Source organism: Siphateles boraxobius, unplaced genomic scaffold (assembly GCF_051911475.1).
Source record: "Siphateles boraxobius isolate OS27281-9 unplaced genomic scaffold, OSU_SipBor_1 11, whole genome shotgun sequence".
NCBI classification, from domain to species: Eukaryota; Metazoa; Chordata; class Actinopteri; order Cypriniformes; family Leuciscidae; genus Siphateles; species Siphateles boraxobius.
In genome coordinates, this window is record NW_027508711.1 from 2,201,069 (window position 1) to 2,217,363 (window position 16,295).

General features: G+C 38.1%; 1 protein-coding gene across 9 annotated transcripts in view; it reads right to left on the reverse strand.

Moving 5' to 3' along the window:
• Window positions 1-2,405: 2,405 nt before the first annotated feature.
• Window positions 2,406-16,295, reverse strand: part of LOC143697779 (putative E3 ubiquitin-protein ligase HERC1) — an 86,502-nt gene continuing 72,612 nt past the window's right edge. For all 9 annotated transcript variants that reach the window (XM_077194149.1, XM_077194151.1, XM_077194147.1 and 6 more), the window contains exons 63-78: window positions 15,149-15,274; window positions 14,916-15,054; window positions 14,638-14,819; window positions 14,401-14,556; window positions 14,181-14,303; window positions 13,605-13,707; window positions 13,275-13,444; window positions 13,041-13,179; window positions 11,411-11,577; window positions 10,979-11,148; window positions 9,928-10,093; window positions 9,774-9,850; window positions 8,758-9,010; window positions 8,509-8,661; window positions 6,434-6,739; window positions 2,406-3,927 (exon numbers count right to left, since the gene is read on the reverse strand). In XM_077194149.1, the coding sequence (XP_077050264.1) occupies window positions 3,742-3,927; window positions 6,434-6,739; window positions 8,509-8,661; window positions 8,758-9,010; window positions 9,774-9,850; window positions 9,928-10,093; window positions 10,979-11,148; window positions 11,411-11,577; window positions 13,041-13,179; window positions 13,275-13,444; window positions 13,605-13,707; window positions 14,181-14,303; window positions 14,401-14,556; window positions 14,638-14,819; window positions 14,916-15,054; window positions 15,149-15,274 (2,616 nt within the window). In that variant the 3' untranslated portion in view covers window positions 2,406-3,741. The remainder of the gene's footprint in view (window positions 3,928-6,433; window positions 6,740-8,508; window positions 8,662-8,757; window positions 9,011-9,773; window positions 9,851-9,927; window positions 10,094-10,978; window positions 11,149-11,410; window positions 11,578-13,040; window positions 13,180-13,274; window positions 13,445-13,604; window positions 13,708-14,180; window positions 14,304-14,400; window positions 14,557-14,637; window positions 14,820-14,915; window positions 15,055-15,148; window positions 15,275-16,295) is intronic.

The window sequence follows — 16,295 nt, forward strand, 5'->3', positions numbered from 1 at the left end:
GAGTTGTCGGACTGTACTATAATGGTACAAAAGATCATTGGAGCTGACTCACCTGTCCTGTCTGGCATCTGTGGCGGTTTAGAGAGTGAAGCTGAACCAGTGCAACAGTGTAACATAGAGTGAGGCATTAAGTTATTTTCCTGTATCATCATATAATAACAGTGGCTTAGAGGATACATTATTATTTTGACATCATTAGAGACATAATACGTTATAACATAATGATTTAACTGACATTAATGTCACATTTACACCCTTAGATTTAAGGGAAACATAAGGGCGAACTTAAGGGAAAATGTCACTTAAGGTACTTTATGCAACCGGGCACAGATCCTTAAAGTCCTGTAGGTTGCAAGGTGAATCCTGCGTGGATCGAACTTGTTGGTCCAGCACATCCTACAGATACTCAATTGGATTGAGATCTGGGAAATGTGGAGGCCAGAACAACACCTTGAACTCTTCATCATGTTCCTCAAACCATTCCTGAACAATGTGTGCAGTGTGCATTATCCTTCTGAAAGAAGCCACTTCCACCAGGAAACACCATTGTCATGAAGGGGTGTACCTGGTCTTCAGTCATGTTTAGATAGGTTGCACGTGTCAAATTTACGTCCACATGAATGGCTGGAGCCAAGGTTTACCAGTAGAACATTGCACAGAGCATCTCACCGAACCAGGTGACCTTCTTCCACTGCTCCAAGGTCCAGTTCCATGTACTTTTGTTTAATAATTGCTTGATTTAATATAAATAAAGACTGGTTTGCCTCAACAAACACCAATGGTGGTTAGGCTGTTGGTGATTGCTGGAACTAGCATTGTATGGACCAGATTGTACAGTATGTTATTAGTCAAAAGTCTGGCTACCTCCAAATTTGTTGATCTGAACACTAAAGAGCTTCACATAACAGCAAGTTAAGATCTCAAGTCCATGTCATCAGCAGAAGAGATGATGATTGTGACTCTTCAGGATGGCATGAACACAGGCACTCTAACACATCAAAGCAGTTGAGATCAGTTTATCCCCCTCCTCTTTTCTCACTCCCTTTGATCCTCTCAGTCATCAGTGGCGGGTTTCACTTCCTCCCATAATTCATTGGAGCAAGTCAAGGATGCTCATTATCACAATCGCTTTCCTCTTGTCTCAGAGGACGGGTGGCATGCACAATTTATCAAAATGATAGCATCTCCAGAGGGAAACGAAATGCACCTTTTTGTGCTAACGGTGGTCTGCAACTTTAGATCCGTTTGGCCCCTTCTGCCCGCATTTTCCACCACATTTAGCTTGATTGTACCACTTCAATACTTAGGGTAATCTGATTAGGTTTTGTTATGGGATGCATATAAAGAAAGATAGAGATAAATGATTTGTTTGTCTGAAAACAGGATTGTAATTGAGTAAAGAAACTAAAAATAAGCTTGTGCTCAACTGAATTATCACAGCATGATAAGACAGAGCTCAGCTTGATTCCGTGAGGTCATCCAATAGACCCTGCTGCTAATTGAATATAGCGTACAGTCAGTGGCAGGGGGCATTTTTACAACCCCATTTGTCCAAAAAAAACATGGGAGGATGGAATCTGTAGAAATCTCTCATATGCATAACTTAATTATCTATTGTGAAACAACGGAAGAAAATGTTTGCTTCATTACAGGTTCTTTAATATTTAGTGGACACCATGATATTTTTTCATGATATTCTTTGATGAATAAACTTCAAAACAACAGCATTTATTTGAAATAGAAAACTTTTGAATCATTAAAAAAGTCTTTAATGTCATGTTTTAACGAATTTATGTCTCCTTGTTGGATAAAAGTTTTTTATTTTATTTTTTTATCTTACTGATCCCAGACTTTTGAACGGTACTAACAGTATCCAAATACTACAGATACATGAAGAATACACTGTTACTTTTTTATTAATTTAATGCATCCATGCTGACTAAAAATATTAATTTCATTCAAAACAATTGACTACAAACTTTTGAATGGTAGTCTATTCATTAATATAAATAGGATTCATAAGAATAATTTGTTTCAAGAATCAAAATTGGTCTACACTGAGAACATAAAGCTTTATGATCAAAATTGTTTGTGAATCGGAAAACACAGTTCAACCCATTTGTTTTTGAACTTGTGTTGTGTTTCAAACATCTTTTCTGTGTGTATATTATATATACATACTGTATATGTATATGTATAGCATGCAACTTCCAATATTTTGGATGAGTAGACTGCTTCAGAGAGGAAATGCAAGGTCTTTGGAGATGAGAGACTCTGTTTTCACTAGAATATCTGGAATATAAACAGAAAATCATGGCAGACATAAACAAAAACTAGCCTGTGCATAACCAGAAAGAAAAACATTTACAATCAAATTAAAATGACTTACCAAGCTGACACAAAAGTCTGAGCACAAAATTTAATTTACAGTGCAGTGCATTTTCCATCTGAGAGGCCATCGTCAGAAGATATCATACAGTTTAAGTAGACTTTTTTTGAACCATTCTTGTTTTATGGCTTAATCTGAAATTTAAGCATTGTAAAATGCCACCATTTCGTAGCCTAATGAATCAGCCTTAAAGAAATCTTTCGTTGTTCAAGTTAGTTCTGGATACTTATATCAGTAGTGGCTCAGGATGAGAGAATATCTAGATAAAGGAGTCTGGAATCTGTAAATATTGTAGTGAATAAGATTTTCCTCTAATGCTAAAGCGCAATGCATACAGGTCTAAAGTGCAAAACAGCGCAACAGCTGCATTAGTCCTCATTCTTCTCTCTTCCAACACAAAAAGCTGACTCAGATCAATATTTTTTTGGGGTGAAAACAAAAAAACAAACAATAATTTAGCAATACTGTAAACCACCGCATACAGAAGGAGGAGGGACTCCCCTCTGTCAAATGCATGTTCACCACATGAGTAAAAACAGTCAAAATATGTTTTACATCCAGCACTGAGGCATAGAAGCCCCGAAACACATAATAACACTGATAATCAATCAGCATAGCGTAACAAACCTGCACTCTCGCCTTGTGAGAATGCACAGACATACCCAAAAATCACCAAACGTTTCCACACTCTGTTTCACAGTTGCAAAAAAGGCTAAAATTCATTAAACCCTATATAATGTACAGCATCAGTACAGTATTTGGCAAATAAATGTTGAGTGCACACGTGCATGGCATTTGCAAGTATACATTCATTTAAGATACAAGCTAGCTCCATACAAATGCCCCAACAACGTTTGCTCTGAGGCTCGTTTCCCAGTACTTTCCCTCCACCACTGAGTCAGAAGGTATCACGTATAGTACAGTACAGTAGTTTAAAAGCCTTTGGCATAAACTGGGACAGGAAGCTAGCTGCCAAGTGCTCACCGACAAACCGACCCCAGTTTCTGTCGCTAGCGCCAAGAGAAGCCTTGCGACCAATCTAGGCACAAGAGCTTGTAATGGTGTCGTAATATTTTTTTAGAAATTCATTTTTAGGAAGCAACATTCAGAGACACGAATGATATTGACAACGATATAGACAAATGAATTGTTTAAATATCCTCCCTTTTACCAGGTGGAAGAAGAGGTGGCGTCTGCAGTGCATTCTGGGTACGGCAGAGAGTACGTACGTGAGGCTTTAGGACTGAGAATTGTATTGCATGTATAAGGAAGAAGACAGACATTTATAAGATTGTTATTGTGTTGTTTTTGTGCTTTGTAGCGTAACAGTGTCTGTTTTTGCGAGCACCGCATCAGTACTCCGTGTCAGAGCCGTCCGCTGGGTCGGTGTTGCGGGACAGCATGTAGTTGTCCATGTCTATGGAGGGGCAGTTGTGAATGGAATAGCGTAGGCGCTCAGCTAATATGGCCTGGCTTGTGTAGGGAGGAAGGCGGAGCTGAAAGAAGCACGTCTGGGCCGTAGGAAGGCCGTTCATAGGCTGTTGAGAGAACATAAAGAGAAAGTAAAGACACAATGCACATACTGCTATTAGGCATTGAAAGTACATACTACAGTATGCTGACTATGCCTTCCAGACACCTTTAATCAGCCAGGCTGATTAATCACGGGCCGTAACTCTTTCAGTAACTTCTCTTTTAGCTACCAATTCTACTGACAACCTTTTCATAAAAACATTACTAATAATAAAAATAAAAATAAGTAAATTCCAAATTAATTTTTGGGTGAATTTTAAATAAATAATTCTAAATTTTATATTAAAAAGTTAATTTTGGGTTTTCATGAGCTGTATGCCAAAATCATCAGTATTAAAACAATAAAAGACCTGAAATATTTTAGTTGGTGTGCAATGAATCTAAAATATATGAAAGTTTAATTTTTATCATTACATTATGGAAAATAATGAACTTTATCACAATATGCTAATTTTTTGAGAAGGACCTGTATATATATATATATATATATATACACACACACACACAGGTGCTGGTCATATAATTAGAATATCATCAAAAAGTTGATTTATTTCAGTAATTCCATTCAAAAAGTGAATTTTGGATATTATATTCATTCATTACACAAAGACTGATATATTTCAAATGTTTATTTCATTTAATTGTGATGATTAAAACTGACAACTAATGAAAATCCCAAATTCAGTTTCTCCAAAAATTAGAATATTACTTAAGACCAATACAAAAAAGGATTTTTAGAAATGTTGGCCAACTGAAAAGTATGAACATAAAAAGTATGAGCATTGACAGGACTCAATCCATAGTTTGGGCTCCTTTTGCCTGAATTACTGCAGCAATGCAGCGTGGCATGGTGTCGATCAGTCTGTGGCACTGCTCAGGTGTTATGAGAGCCCAGGTTGCTCTGATAGTGGCCTTCAGCTCTTCTGCATTCTTGGGTAGAGTGTATCACATCTTCCTCTTTACAATACCCCATAGATTTTCTATAGGGTTAAGGTCAGGCGCGTTTGCTGGCGAATTAAGAACAGGGATACCATGGTCCTTAAACCAGGTACTGGTAGCTTTGGCACTGTATGCAGGTGCCAAGTCCTGTCGGAAAATGAAATCTGCATCTCCATAAAGTTGGTCAGCAGCAGGAAGCATGAAGTGCTCTAAAACTTCCTAGTAGACGGCTGCGCTGACCTTGGACCTCAGAAAACACAGTGGACCAACACCAGCAGATGACATGGCACCCCAAACCATCACTGACTGTGGAAACTTTACACAGACTTCAAGCAACGTGGTTTCTGTGCCTCTCCTCTCTTCCTCCAGACTCTGGGACCTTGATTTCCAAAGGAAATGCAAAATTTACTTTCATCATAGAACATAACTTTGGACCACTCAGCAGCAGTCCAGTCCTTTTTGTCTTTAGCCCAGGCGAGACGATTCTGACGCTGTGATTTGTTCAAGAGTGGCTTGACACAAGGAATGCGACAGCTGAAACCCATGTCTTGCATACGTCTGTGCGTGGTGGTTCTTTAAGCACTGACTCAGCTGCAGTCCAGTTCACAAAGAGCAGTCCTCTTTGTGAATCTCCCCCACATTTTTTAATGGGTTTTGTTTCACAATCCTCTCCAGGGTGTGGTTATCCCTATTGCTTGTACACTTTTTTTTGTACCACATCTTTTACTTCCCTTCGCCTCTCTATTAATGTGCTTGGACACAGAGCTCTGTGAACAGCCAGCCTCTTTAACAATGACCTTTTGTGTCTTGCCCTCCTTGTGCAAGATGTCAATGGTTGTCTTTTGGACAACTGTCAAGTCAGCAGTCTTCCCCATGATTGTGTAGCATACAGATCTCGACTGAGAGACCATTTAAAGGCCTTTGCAGGTGTTTTGAGTTAATTAGCTGATTTGAGTATGGCACCAGGTGTCTTCAATATTGAACCTTTTCACAATATTCTAATTTTCTGAGATTCTGATTTTGGGGTTTTCATTAGTTGTCAGTTATAATCATCAACATTAAAAGGAATGAACACTTGAAATATATCAGTCAGTGAGTAATGAATTAATATAATATCCAAATTTCACTTTTTGAATGGAATTACTGAAATAAATCAACTTTTTGATGATATTCTAATTATATGACCAGCACTTGTATATATCGTTGTACATAGACAGATATTTTTAAAGGAATTAATCGTTCTATTCAGCATTGATGCATTAAATTGATCATTGACTCTAAGACACATACAATGTTACAAATGTTACAAATAAATGCCTTTTTTTTACTTTCTATTCATCAAATAATCCTTATAAAAATCATCATATTATATTTCGATTCGGATTATGTGACACTGAAAACTGGAGTAATGATGCTGAAAATTCAACTTTACCATCACAGGAATAAATTATATTTTAAATGATATTAAAGTAGTTCAAAATCTTACTGACCCCAAACTTTACATATTTTAATACAATATTTAAATAAAATAATAATTAAATGTAATATTCAATCAAGTGACGGTGGTCTTACCCGATCAACTTTGATGATTTGGAACTTCTGTGTGATGTCTGCCGGATTGGATGGCAGTCTGGAGCGTCCGGACACAAAGCGCAGGAACAGTACTCTCTCCTCATTCGTGAATTCCTCGAGGCTCTGCCACAGCCAGCCAATAAGTTGGTGGCTGTCGGTAACATCACGGTATCGTACCACCTTCTTCAGCATCTCCACAGAGACCTCGGGCAGGCCACAAACCAGCTGTTCTAGCTGCCGAGCCGTGAGCAGGGAGAGCAACGGGACTGGGATGATGGAGGACATGCCCTCCCTCACTGCTGCCACCTACATAAACACAGATGCACACATGCTGTGTTAACACTGCTTATGTTCTGTTGGCATTATTTTACACCGCAGAGCCACTAACACTGCTTGATGTGGCATTAGTTGTTTTCATTTACCTCTACACATAGAGAGAGTCTATCTTTGAGTCAATCTGTGTGGAGGTTTGGGGTAATACTTATAAATGCATACTATCATCTGTATCTATGTTGCAAAAAAGAGCCATAAGGATAATTCATAATACTGGTTATAGAGATCACACAAATTCATTATTTTTTAAAATCAAAGACATTGAAATTCACTGATCTGGTTCACATTCAAACAGCACAAATAATGTATAAAGCAAACAACAACCTACTTCCTGGCAATATTCAAAAACTTTTTTTTTTAAATAGAAAGGAGTTATAATTTTAGGCGTGAGTGCAAATTTTTAACATTTTGTGTCCGTACACAACATTTTTGTTTTTGTATTTCTATATGTTGACTGAAGCTGTGGAACAGATTAAGTTTGGTGCTCAAACAATGTCCAAGCATGACGCGGTACAAAAATATGGTTTTCACAAGGTACAGAGATGAAGAAGGACCTTTTGAACTAGGTGAATTACCAAGAACTAGGTGTTCTCACAGTTTATTTATATATTTATTTTTTACATAATTTATTATTTATGGCGGATATAAACATAGGTAAATATGTATGTTATGTTGTATTTCTTGGTGTGTGGAGATAAACAGATTAAGATGTTTGGCCAACCGGAGGATTTTTAACGAGTAGTGGAGAAGGGGTAGGATTAAATAATTCTTCCTACTCTTTTTCGGACATGTATAAGTTAATATTGTTTTGCTTTCTGATGAGTTTTTTTTTTTTTGTCCATTTGCTTTTATTGCATTATTATTATTATGGTTTCTTTTAAATGTTCGAAATAAAGCCATTCATTGATTCATTCAGTTACTGTGGCTTTTAGTTCATGTCTGTTAGCTTGGAGATAATCAATATGCTAATATGCTCCAAATGTTGACAAATTCCCTTTTAGCAGAAAAGTGCACTGAACATTTAGACATTTCAAGGGAAACAGACTAAAATACTGATGATTCACAGGTGTACATAAAAATACTACACCATTATGAAAGGACTAATAAAGTTCCTACATCGACAGCCATTGCAAAGCTATTGTGCATTCTGACTAAATATACAATGTCATATTATTTTATTTCATAATATTTGTAATGAGAAGCGTTTAATAGCACCCTGCAGTTTTATACCAAAAAAAGCTTGATGATTTAACATTTGAATAAAGCCATAAAATAACAACTGAAAATGGCAATATTAATAATGATTTAATGCTAATTATATTAAGTATGAATTTATATTAGTATGTTATTAATTTTTATAAATTACTAGATGGTATTTTACAGTGAAATAGTAGTACAATAGTAATATAATTTCTAATTATTATTTTAATAATATTACTAATTGTTAATAATTACAGATTTAATAATATATTAAATAATAACAACAGATTATTTAATAATAACAGATCATAATAAAATAACATTATTATTATTATTATCATTTTCAGTTATATTGATTTAATTTTGGCCAAATTGTCCAGCCCTATAAACAAGCACAGCAAACCTTTAAAATAACATTTTAAACTCTTTCACACATTTTACATTTTTATCAGAAAAATCACACATCTAGTTTTCACATTTCACATTTAGTGAATATAAATCCCATTCTGTAATTCCAAAGTGTCCAAAAGAGAGGCAGATACCTGTCTGTCCATCTCATGAAGTCTGTAGTGCAGGGCTCTCTCCACATAATCGTTCCTGTTGGAGAATGTCAGAGGGAAGTTATGCCCACCAGGAATCACTGGAACCAATGTGCCATCAGCACTGTGAGCCACAAACGAGTCCAGAGGGATCATCTACAAATCCAGAAAAAAGACCAGACAGTGAGCAAGTGATGTGTTTGATGTCTGAATGGGTGATCTCCACTAGTCTCTCAGGACTGTATGGCTCACCACTGTGAAGTTCTCTTCATTGATCACGCTGTTGTCCAGGTGTAAGATGCCCTGAAGTGAGCGGTACGTGAGCAGGTCCACCTCCTCCAGGTCGCCGGCTCCCAGAGGAATGCAGCACATTTGTTTCCACACCCACGGCGCCAGGTGCAGATCCAAGGGCTTTTTGGTTCGAATGGCCACTGCCATTAGGATCCCCAAGAAGCGAAACTGCACCATGTGATCATCTGAGACTGCCGCTGGGCTCAGCAAGAACCTGTCCAGACAATGGAGGTTAGCGGAAAAACAGTCTCTTGGGCCCATCAACTGTTTGATTACCAAAGAAATTCATATAGGTTTAGAACAACTTAATTAGTAAATTAGACATTCTTAGTAAATGACTAAATTTATATTTCTTTAACGGTGCTCTAAACGATGTTGGGTGACGTCACTTCTTGTTGAAGATGTTCGAAGTATTGTCAAACAAAGTATTGTCGGTTATTGGCTGGAACAGTTTGTTATGTTTTGTGGTGGGAGTTAGCTCAGTTTATTTTTGTTGCCACTTTTGGAGCCTGGGGTGTCTGCAGAGACCGCATTTTTTTACAGTGTGTTCAGGGGACAGGCAGCGAGCGGATAGTGAGGAGATGTTTGCTGTATGTGACAAAAAAATGTTTTGGCCTAAAAAACGCGTGACATCGCTTAGAGCACCTTTAATGGTGGTTATGTTTAAGTTATTTGACCGTAGTGTAGTTTGTTTATAGCTTACACTTAACTTTTTACTTTCGTAGATTGTATTTAGGCTAGTTGTGTTAATTTGTGAAGATTATCATAATGAACAAAACATGTAAGAATCATAAACTTTTGTCGGTCACAGAGCTTATTTTCTAAATTAGTCCGAAAGCCAATGAAAAAAAAAACAATAGTTTTTTTGTCGAGGGAATCTGGGTGATGCGAACTTCTGGGTCGGTCTACAAAAACCCATCATCACTGCAGCACTCCATTACATTCTGCTTACACATCTCAGTGTCTACACAACATACCGGTCCGTATTACTACCAACATCTGCAGCGCTGTTAGGAGTGTGAATAAGAAGGTCGACCACACCAGACTGCAACTCCTGGGAAAAGAGAATTCGGTTATTTACTGCATGAATACAGTAAAAAGAGACCCCCTGGATGTTAGAGTTGGAGTTACCTGGCACATCTCAGTGATGGTGTCATCAAACACGCCCCCGGCATCATCCGCCCCCTCTCCAACCAACTTCACCTTCCATGCTCTGGAGGGCAGACGCAGCTCAGTAGGGTTCAGGTTCACCACCTGCTTGGCGATCTGCACGAAAATGGGCTTGCTAGAGCGCCCCCTGTGAATTTGGCAAAAACAAATCTTTAGCTAAACACACAAATATTATCAACTATACATCTATACATTCTCTAATAGTGTTGTCAAAATTACCGACTTCGGTACCAATTGGATACTGAAATTTAAAAAAATGTGATACCAACATTTCCCTCTAGCATTTTGAGCGCTGTTGAACAGATTCTTTAACACCTCTGGTTGGCCAACATGTAGCTCAACATGTATGTCTGATTGGCCATTGCGTTCATATGCTCAACTTGTATGTCTCTAATTGGTCAATGTGTTCATGTGCTCAAAATCTATGCCTGTGATTGGCAACAATGGTCAACACTTTAAAGACATTTCGTCTTCACCGAGCGCTTGCACAGATACACACGGGAGCAATTGAAAGCAGTCATCTATCAGCTGATCCGTCTATCTGTGGATATATAAGGGACCCGCTGATAGACGCCTGTGCTTTCCAACACTCCTGTGTGTATCTGTGTAAACGCTTGATATGGTCACATTTTTTAAATTTCAGTACCAACTTGGTACCAAAGTCGGTACTTTTGACAACACTATTCTCTACACTTCCAGTGTTCCTCTAATCCAGTGGTTCTCAAACTTTCGACTCCAAGGCCTCCTATTGGCCACAATAATACTGTACTGAGGCTCAATGAATTTTCCATTTTTTGTCATTTATTGGATAAGAATTAAGGATTATGATTTAATTTTCCAATTTCTATCCAAAACAATATTTCTGAGCTTGACAAAACTAGAAAAATTAATATTCATTATAAAAATTTACATGGAGCTCTAAGATTTAAATTTACAAGACTTTTCCAGGTCTAGAAATCAAACTTTTTAAAAGTAGGATAATTGTGCAGCCTTGGTTAAATTATTGTTGCACCTGGTGGAGATCCGTTTGACTGTGATCTGTGGGCCGTAGGTCTTTCCTTGTGTCATGGTTCTGCCGATAGTGCGAACGAGAGGAAGAGTGTTGACTTTCGGGGACAGGAGGCCTCGGAGTTGGCCTTGCACGATGGCAGCGGTACCTGAGCTGTAGCGAGAAGCATTCACCTGGAACCCAGCCAGAGAGTTACATGGTCAGACAACACCCTTGCTCGGATATCGAGCGACAGAGACCTATTAGTCTGGAGGTAAAAAACAGGAATCGTAACAACACTTTCACACTAGACACAAATTCCGCTGAGCTTAGAAAATGATGAAAGGTTCTTGGCAGGAAGTCAGAGTACAGTTTCTTTCCAGTGAAATAGCAGCCAATGCTGTGATTGATATGAATGTGTGAGTGAGTTTATGTTTTATTATTGATTATGTGTACCTGACTGCGAGGGTCGAGGTTCAGAAGCCTCCAGGACTTGTACATAAGATCAGAGAAGTGGTACAGAACTCTGAGACGGGTGTTCAGCACTTCAGAGCTGCAGTCTTTAAGGGCGTTATACTGCGGGGGCACAGACTGAGGCAAACCCAGCTGAATCCCTGAACAACCTGCAAAATACAGAGTCAGAGTTGTTGACATGAGATGCAAAAACAAAGTTCACATCCAACTGCTGAGGAACTGATCCTAGAACAGTATGGTTCACTGATAAGGTAAGAAACTATGGAGATGTTAAACAAGCTCAATTATGCCAGGATTAAGCAGAAAAATATTGCATATCTGAATTGTGTATATTACCGGATTTCCATACATTTTGACCAATAAATGAAGTTTTTTTCCCCATGAGTTTTCCAGTTGTTTGTGAATACTAAATAAGGATTTTAAAAAAATCATTTTTGTAGAGATTACAATAAAAAGCAGTTCTAGTCAATTTAATATTTCAGAGGCAAGCATATCTATAAAGTTTGAGGTCAGTAAGATTTTTAAAGTTTATGATTTTAGTAAATTGACAATTTAAAATAACTGTTTTGTATTTGAATATATGTTCAAATCTAGTCTTCAGAGTCACATGATCCTTAAGAAATCATTCTAATGTGCTGATTTGGTGCTTAAGAAATATTTTTATTATCATGTGCTGAAAACTGTTTTTTGAGGAAAATATGAAATTATTTGTGATCATATTTTTTTTAAAGATACTTTGATGAACAGGAAGTTTTTTAGAACAGCATTTTTTTAGCAGTGCTTAACAACTGTATTAAACCCCCACCCAATGTAAGGTTTGTGCCACAGCTGCCCAAAACTAACAGAATTGGTGATAACTAAATATTTTTATTTATGTTTCTGTAATGGTTAATCCACCAGTATGTGTAAGCTCTTTAGTCACAGTTGGCCAAGTCAAAGTGAACACATTTGAGATTTAGTGGATTCAAAGATATATCGCACAAAAGTTTCAGCAAAAGCAAGTCTTTGGAAACAACTAGAAACTACTTGGAGGTCAATAACAACAGAGACTGTGGAAAAGTACTGTACATAAAAACAATACCAGCAACAATGCAAGCTGACTGTTATCAAAGCCAAAGGATGACATACAAAATAAGTTTTTAGGTTATTGTGTGTGACTGTGAATAAAGACTATTTAGTTGTTTCAGTTTGTTATACAATTTTTAGTTTTTGACAGATTCCTAAAATATTTGTGATTTCTCTTTATTATGACAGGTGGTATAATAAATTTGTTACGCACTGCATTTTTGTCTGTGTATATATATATATATTGATTGATATATAGAGTATATAAATAAAATGACTGACCAAAAACATTTGTATATTTACTGTACATTGTATATAGTATATTGAAATTTCCATGACTTTTTTGTAGGATTTTGTGCATTTGCATTATGTTTTCGGGCCTGAAAACCAATTCTTCTTATTTAAAAAATGATTGACATTTACCAAAAGGTGCTAGTTGTGTGGTGCATATGAGTGAACGTCTGCCCATGAGGAGCGTTCCAAAAAGTTTACTTATGAGTTTCCAACCCAGCTCACAAGGATTTGTTTCCAAGCCTGTGGTGTGTACCTGATGCTCTGGTTGACAGAGCCGGTGTGGTCCAGGCCGAGGTATGACAGCGTCCAGCAGAGATCTGCCTGATGTTCTTGCCCTGTAGAACAGTAACTAGAGTGGGCTCTTTGACGGGATTGGAATGGCCCAGACCCAGCTGCAATGTACACATAGAGGACATAAGCTCAACTAAATATTCACCCAATCACATATGATTGTGAAGGGTCAGTGCAGTATTTCAGCTGACTTTACCTGGGCCTCACAGTTGCAGCCCCATGCGTACACGTCTCCAGTGTTGGATAAAGCAAGAATGTGCTCGCAGCCCACAGCGATGTCCTCAATAAACACTCCCTCCAAAGCAGGAATAATCTGTGGCCGGTTGTGATTCTTCAGCATGGCGTCCGGCAGACCAATCAGACGCTCTGTGAAAACATACACACACATCAGGGCAGTCTTAACATCACAAAGGTGCTTTTGAAAAACACATAGTCAGCTTTACATTCAGACATCTCATTTCAAAAATGTAAATGATGCCACATTTACACACAAACACATGAGGATGAAGATTCCTTGAGGGACTACCTTGGCCAAATGTGTAGACGTGGCCATCTTTTGCCAGAGCCAATGAAAAATGCGTTCCACATCCAACCTTTTTGATACCTTTATTGCAAAGAGCCTCCACTTTCTGCCAACCAATAGAAACGCAGTTCAATCAGCCACTGGACAAAACCCATACAGTACACTTCTGTTTGAAAGTTTAGGGTCAATAGGACTTTCTTTTAAGATTTCAATACTTTTATTTGATCTAAAAGTAACCATAAGGGGATTTATCATTAAAAATTGATAATAAAAAATAAATGTATCCTGAGCACAAAATCATGTGACAGTGAAGACTGGAGTAATGATGCTGAAAATTCAGCTTTGCCATCACAGGAATAAATTACATTAAAAGTATAACATAGAAAACAGTTATTTTAAATTGTACAAATATTTCACAAAGTTACTTTTTTTACTGTATTTTTGATCAAATAAATGCAGCTTTGGTGAGCATAAGACATTGCTTTCAAAAATATCTGACCAAATCTTTCCAAACCCAAACTTTTAACAGTATTTATTTTAGCTAATGATCAGGCAGTGAGAAGATCAGTACGACAGTACCTGTGGGTAGCACTTCACTGTGCATGGTCCGATACCAAGTTTACCATAATCACCATCTCCGAAGGCCCAAATGGTCAGGCCGTCTGATGAGAGGACCAAAGTGTGATTGATACCACATGACACCTAAACATGAAAGGAAAGGTCATCTACACTCATCATGCATTGGTCAAAGGTCATATGCACACAGTAGTATGAAAGTCAAAACAAGGCAAAGTAGCACCTGTCCAATGTGGCATCCATCTAATGCTGTAACCCTCTCCGGGATCATCTTGTTGGAAGTTGACCTTTGACCCAAGCGTCCAGAATCTCCACTGCCAAAGGTGAAGAGTTTTCCATCTGCTGTGACGACAGCTGAGTGTTTGAACCCACAGGCCAGCTGAGAAGGGGAAAGGTTGTTCAAATGAAAGATGATCATGAGATGGTTTGGGCGATTATCTTGGACAGTGATTTCCTATACCTGCACAACTTCCTCTCCCTGCAGAGCTTCGATCTGTTTGGGTCGCCTTTGCCGTTCGCTGTTCCCGTGGCCGAGTTTCCCATAATCCCCATCACCCCAGCTGAACACCTCTCCAGTCTCGGTGAGAGCCAGTGAGTGTCCATCTGACCCGTATGATGTCACTAGCTGCGTCACTATATAACCTATTAGAGAAAAAAAAAAATCATATTCCATGCAATACATACAATATATATTTCCTGCACAAGGACATTACATTGAATTCAAGTTATTTGTATTACCTTGTAAAGCTGAGATGATAGTTGGGGTGTAGAGGTCGTCTGAGTTACCCTGTCCGAGTCGCCCATAACTGCCCTCCCCTACAGCCAGAACTGAACCATTAGCCTGAACCAGGAATGTGCAGTTTTGACCACACACCACCTAAGAGAAACGGACATAAATGGAGATGATAACTCTTTCATTAAATGAACATGTGTTGTGTTAGTTTTGCATGCATTTTGTGTTGGCACTCTACCTGTTGAGTCTGAGAGAGGGAGGGTGCAAGGCTGGGCACAGATGAGCTGGTTCCAGCATCCGCCAGCTGCCCGTGACGTCCGTTGCCCCACAGGTACACCTCACTTTTACCACCTTGCTGCCAGTCCTGTAAAACACACAAACACAATTTTATTAGATTCAAATAAGATGTTTAAACTGCCCCATTTATGCTACTTTTCAGGTTCATAATTTTGTTTTGGAGGTCTCCTACAATAGGTTTACATGCATCCAAGGTCAGCACTTGATGCACAGTGATACGAACTATAACAATGGAGTCGGTTTCACCGCAGAAAAAAACCTCTTCTCTACATTTCGACGACACGATTGATGCGGTTCACGGGCAGCCAATGAAGAGCATAGGCTGGTATTATGCAAATTTGTTCCAAACCTACGTAGGTTTGTGCAGAAAGAAAGACTGGAACTGATGACTCGTTTAAGGCAGTTCAGAAATGCTTATTTCCTTTGGGAGAAAATCACACTTTAGATAAGGGTCCTATTCTCACTTAACTAAATATCAACTATGACTTTTGCCTCAATAAACGCTTAATTGCTGCTTATTCATAGTTAGTAAGGTAGTTGTTAAGTTTAGGTATTGGGGAGGATTAAGGGATGTAGAATATGATCATGCAGAATAAGGCATTCATTTGCGCTTTATAAGTACTAATAAACAGCCAATATCCTAGTAATATGAATGCTAATAAGAAACTAGTTAATAGTGAGAATTGGACCCTAAACTGATGTGGTACCATAACTTTGTTGTGCACTTTGATCTTTGAAACTTTGCAGACCTTTTACATTCACAAACAGATATTACACACAAAATGAAAGGTAATATCTACAAAAGCCTAATTGGGGCACTTTAAAATAACAACATTATTTTCTTTATACACAACAAATTACAAAAGCATTTTTCTTTAATGCAATCTCAATGTAATGATGCCAAATAAGGCCATGCCCATTAAATAGCCAATTCAGCAAGCTGTAAAGATAAAAAATGCGCAGAGATATGCTTTATATGAGGACAAAAAGAGTTTTATGTAGAGACAGCCAGGTTGTGTGTGGAGCTAGCAGGTAGAGTTTGTGTGAGGTAATTTATAAAAGATGAATGAATAAAAACATGTGAAGAG